This window comes from Seriola lalandi, unplaced genomic scaffold (genome assembly GCF_002814215.2).
Source record: "Seriola lalandi dorsalis isolate HSWRI2012SDOR001 ecotype SW California unplaced genomic scaffold, Sedor1 jcf7180002054901, whole genome shotgun sequence".
Taxonomy (NCBI): Eukaryota; Metazoa; Chordata; class Actinopteri; order Carangiformes; family Carangidae; genus Seriola; species Seriola lalandi.
This window is the reverse complement of record NW_019525453.1, coordinates 2,950,311-2,955,144: the sequence shown is the minus strand read 5'-3', so window position 1 is coordinate 2,955,144 and position 4,834 is coordinate 2,950,311. Positions and strand designations below refer to the sequence as shown.

The 4,834-nt window shown below is 41.6% G+C and overlaps 1 protein-coding gene across 1 annotated transcript in view; it reads left to right on the top strand.

Moving 5' to 3' along the window:
* The first annotated feature begins 844 nt into the window (after window positions 1-844).
* Window positions 845-4,834, top strand: part of gzf1 (GDNF-inducible zinc finger protein 1) — an 8,637-nt gene continuing 4,647 nt past the window's right edge. The window contains exons 1-4 of the mRNA XM_023430104.2: window positions 845-1,170; window positions 1,746-2,743; window positions 3,540-3,723; window positions 3,885-4,054. Coding sequence (XP_023285872.1) covers window positions 1,758-2,743; window positions 3,540-3,723; window positions 3,885-4,054 — 1,340 coding nt within the window. The 5' untranslated portion in view covers window positions 845-1,170; window positions 1,746-1,757. The remainder of the gene's footprint in view (window positions 1,171-1,745; window positions 2,744-3,539; window positions 3,724-3,884; window positions 4,055-4,834) is intronic.

Sequence of the window (4,834 nt, the reverse complement as noted above, 5' to 3'; positions counted from 1 at the left end):
CTGAATCAAAAAGGTCCAGTTGTAATAAAAGGGTAATCTATAAAACATGGTGGTGAGTGTGTGTGTGTATGGTAGAAGAGTAATGTAAACCTAAAGACAGGCGAACACAGTGTTCCAGGTCAAGGCTGAAGTCTGTACAGCTTTGGTCCAAAGAGCAGCATGAGTCACCGGAACAGAGGAGATTGCTAGCTTGCAGAATTCATTAAGACAAATGTAAGGTATATGGATTTCCTCTGGAAGAAAAAAAAATCCCTTGGCAGCTGCAGGCCAACACCCCAGTGAATCCTCAAGTAGCTTTCCATACACCTTTGGAATGACAGCATGCTTTTTGAAACTCTGTGGATGATTTATGCTGGCCTGAATGTAAATGAATAACTTTAAGTCTTTCAGCATGTTGGATTATTTTATATTGGTTTTGGAACCATTCTCATACAACTACAACAGACTATTACTATTATATACAATGGGTAAAAGAACAACTATTTTAAACCAGACAGTTTAACCCCCGATGAGTATGGCCAATGAAACTATATGCTACAATGAGACTAATCAATATGAAAACTGATAATGAATGCAAATGTGGCTGTTCAAGGTGCAGGTTAAACTGCTTTTTAATCCAAAAACTAGCAGCTATATCATGTAATGTGGTCGTTCTGTACAATTGCGCCCCCGTGCGGGTACAAGATAGTAATACATTAATATATATGCAGCCTGGGCTACTACTGCTCAGGATTACGGTAACATCACCACTTCAATAACGTGACAAGTGCAACGACTGTTAAAATAACCCCGAAATGGACAGTATCCTGGAGATAATTAAGGCCAAGTCAAACAATTGTAAATTGTTTTATAGTACAGAGGGCTAGCTAGCCAAATTAGCTTTAAAGTCTGGAAAGCCTCAAATGTAACGTTTAACAACATCAGAGGTGCTATTTGTCATGAGATAACGTTATGCGCTTACAGTCAATAAACCCTCTATAATGATCCAGGAACAGTAGCTGCACTCGGCTATTCAAACTTTACACAAGGCCATGAATGAAGAACTGATCCGAAATCAGCCACCTCGGCACCGGATGTCGGTTAAGCGCCGTTTTCGGGAGCGACTCGTCGAGGAAATATCTTCCGCCGTAGAGAACATTTGTGGAGGGCTGCCATTTTAGCGACCTTACGGTAAGAAAACTTGCTTCGTGTTGTTGTGTAGTTAGCTGGTTGCTAAGCGTGCAACTCAGTCACTGTGTGCAGTGCGCTGTAGGTCGATTTTATGTAAAACACATGTCCGTCCAGTTTGTTTTGTGTTGACAGTTAATGTTAGCTAACCTAGCTTGTTTACCATTGTGACTGTGATTCTGCAGTTAGCAGTTACTAATCCCAGCAGTGGACTTTACAAAGATAAAAGCACAAAAATATCATATGTAGTCTGTTGCCCTGACATTAGGCTTTAGATACTGAGGTTTGAGGTATTTCTGACCCACCTTAAGTCAGAGAGGTTGTTTTAACAAACTCGCCGAGCATTTAGCTAAATATTAGCTGCTTTTTGCCTTTGAGCAAGTGAATTCACTAGTCTAAAATTAGCCCCAGTAATGATGATACATGAGAGGCACGAAGTGGAGCTACTCAAAAATATAATCTTACTGTAGCTACGTGGACTTCCGAGAATGCACATGCATGTGTATGTTCACAAACTGAATGAAACTCCTCGAGTTTAAGCGTTACTCACCACACTCCGTTTCTGTTTCTGTGGGCAGCACAAATGAATTATGGGTGTCAACGTGGTCCAGCTCACATCTAAATCTCACCATGAAAACATCCTGGCCTCTCTGCATCAGATGAGGCTGCAAGGACAGTTTAGTGATGTTACAGTCCAGGTAGACTACCAGGGAGACGTGCAGGAGTTTCAGGCCCACCAGGTGGTGCTTGCAGCCTCCAGTGGCTACTTCAAGAAGATCCTTCTCTCTCAGGATGCAGCCCGAGACAAATTATCACTCTCAAATATGCACTCCAACAACTTCTCCAAGTTTTTGGAATTTGTGTATACTGGTAAAGTTGAAGTTGCCAGAGATAAGATTGGTGATGTTCAAGCAGCGGCACAGTTGTTGGACTGTGAGGATCTTGCAGAGGTTTGTGGTGAGGCCATGAGTGCGGGAATTCTACAAAACCCAGCAAAGAAATCGTCTGCATCAAAGGTTGTAGATAAAGATGACTCACAGGGTGACAAGAAAGAAAAAAGGGCCAATGGGAGAAAGCAGCCTGAAAGTTTATTTCATAAGCGGCAGCTCTCTCCACGGAGCCCTGTGAAAGAAGTAATATCAAAAAGAGTAAAGATAAAGGACACAATAAAGGATGAAAAAGGAGGACAGGTAAAGCAGAGGTTGGCTGGCCGTAAAGCCCTTCAGAGAAATACTAAAAAAGAGGCTTTTAACAATGAAAACCAAGTTACCACTGAAGACACAGAGGAGTATGAGGACAGGACTGAAGGTGATGCTCAGCCAGAGAAACAACCAGAGAAAGGAGCTGAGACTTCGGGAATGATAGTCTCTGATGTGGTTGGCTGGGAATGTGAGGACGATGTGCAGAGTAATGATCCTGAAGACCCTCTGCTGTTATCTGTGGGGGAGGAGGAGGAGGAAGAGGAAGAAGAGGGACAGTCCAAGGAGACGTCAAAAAGACCATCCAAAGCCCAGTTCCAGTGTAACAAGTGCCAACGGACCTTCCACTACGAGAGAAGCTACTTGAAGCACATCAGGTAGGACATAATAGTTCTTCTGGGTTTAATTTATTGATTGATACTACAGCTCCCAATAGTGTACAGACTGAATCTTTCAGCCAAGCAACCACCATATGACAGGACTTGTTCCAGGGGAACATTTCCAGTAGTGAGGTTAGCACCCAGCTGTTCTCACAAGCTCATTATCAAACATGATATTTTATTTGTTGATATTATATTGTGCTACCCTGTGTTGTTGACTCAGTGTTGAATGTGTGCACTGTTCTGATGTCACACTGGTGATTACAGTATTATGGGAAATGTGAGTCATCTAGTGAGCGTTTGGTCTTTCCCCGGAGCTCCCTAGTCACTCTTCCAATGGCTTTAAGTGCTTTATTAAGTGCTTGCGAGGAGAACCTCTGTTGACCTCAGCTGTTCCTGTGTAATTGTTTACTTACTTTTTTAATTTCTGTATTAGTGCGCAACACTATGCCGAACACAATTTTTTTTATCCATTGTGAACATGGTAGCACCTACATTAACTGTATCCTTTTCCTGATGTCACGATTTATTTAAGTAACAAGACAAGATGGAGCAAGTGAAAGTGATCTGATAGTTGTATCTGTGGTAATAATGTGGTTGAATTATCTTGTGCACCAGATCTCCCAGTGACAACAGCACTGTGCTACCACAGCTCTACCATGTTAATTGGAGTATTTTTTTAAGACTTCCCCTCTACTGTTGGAGCTATGTCTGATGGTCATTTTATTGATACCTTTTTAAACGACATTTGTCCTCTGATATTTCTGTAATCTGTTACTGCTCTCTTGGCCAGCACATACCATGGAGTGAAAGCCGATGTTATCTATCGCTGTGAGACCTGCCTGCAGACCTTTGCTAACCGCAGCAACTTGAAAATCCATGAAAAGCATGTCCACAGTAATGAGAGGCTTTTTGCATGTGACTTCTGCACAAAGACCTTCAAACGAAAGAAGGATGTTGTCCGCCATCAAAGACAGGTGAAGATTAATTAAATTCCATACACTTTCTATATTTGATAGTCATATACTGTGTTATTTCCATGATAAAATATATGCAGTGTGATATATCTATGCAATAACAAGTCACATGTTTTTCCCTGATTTGATCATTCCTGTCTTACACCCCTGTTGCTTCTCAGGTACATGAACGTAACAATCTGCGTCATGTCTGCTCTGACTGTGGAAAGACACTCAGCTCCAAAACTGCTCTGTTGTTGCATGGGAGGACACACACAGGCACAAAGCCCTTTGAGTGCACTGACTGTCAGGCCAGGTTTACCCAGAACTCTGCACTCAAGATGCACCGCAGGTACTGAACTCACAGATGAGGACTGAAGCTTAGAATTGGGGTGGGACTTGTGTAGATGCTTGAGGGGAGAGTGTTTAACCAGAGGGTCACAGCTTCTAATTTTGTTGAGCAAGTAGTTCTCTCCTCTCTTTTGCAGAATGTATCAGCCTGTCATTTATATACAAAACACTACATTGAATCACACAGAAACTCCAGTCAAATTTTTCCTGTTGTCCCTGATGGTCCAGTCATCAGTTGTAGACATACATACTTCTAGCTAGAAAAAGCTGGAAACCAGAGAGTTAATGATGGTTGTGAACTTTTATTTATATATACTAATAACAGATGCCATTAACTTTTTGAGTTTGTTGGAGGCATTTGATCTCTCCCAACATGTCCGTGGACCCACCCACAACAAAGGACACACTTTGGATCTCGTCATCACAAAAGGACTTAATATTAGTACACCATGTGTAATAGATGTAGCTTTCTCTGACCATTGTTGCATATATTTTAATGTATCTGCTTCTTCTGTATACCATAATGGTTCCCGTACAATCAAAAAACGCATTATCAACAACAACACAATTGAAAGTTTTCAAGGAACCATGAATAAGTTGTCACTGTCCAATGTATCATCAGCTGGTGATCCTGTGGACAGTTTCAACTCAAAAATACAGAGTATCCTGGACAACATTGCACCAGTCAAAACTAAATATGTAGAAAAACTAAAAGCTCCATGGAGAACTAGTGTAGAGGTCAGTCAGTCTAAAAGAAAGTGTCGCCAGGCAGAGCGACAGT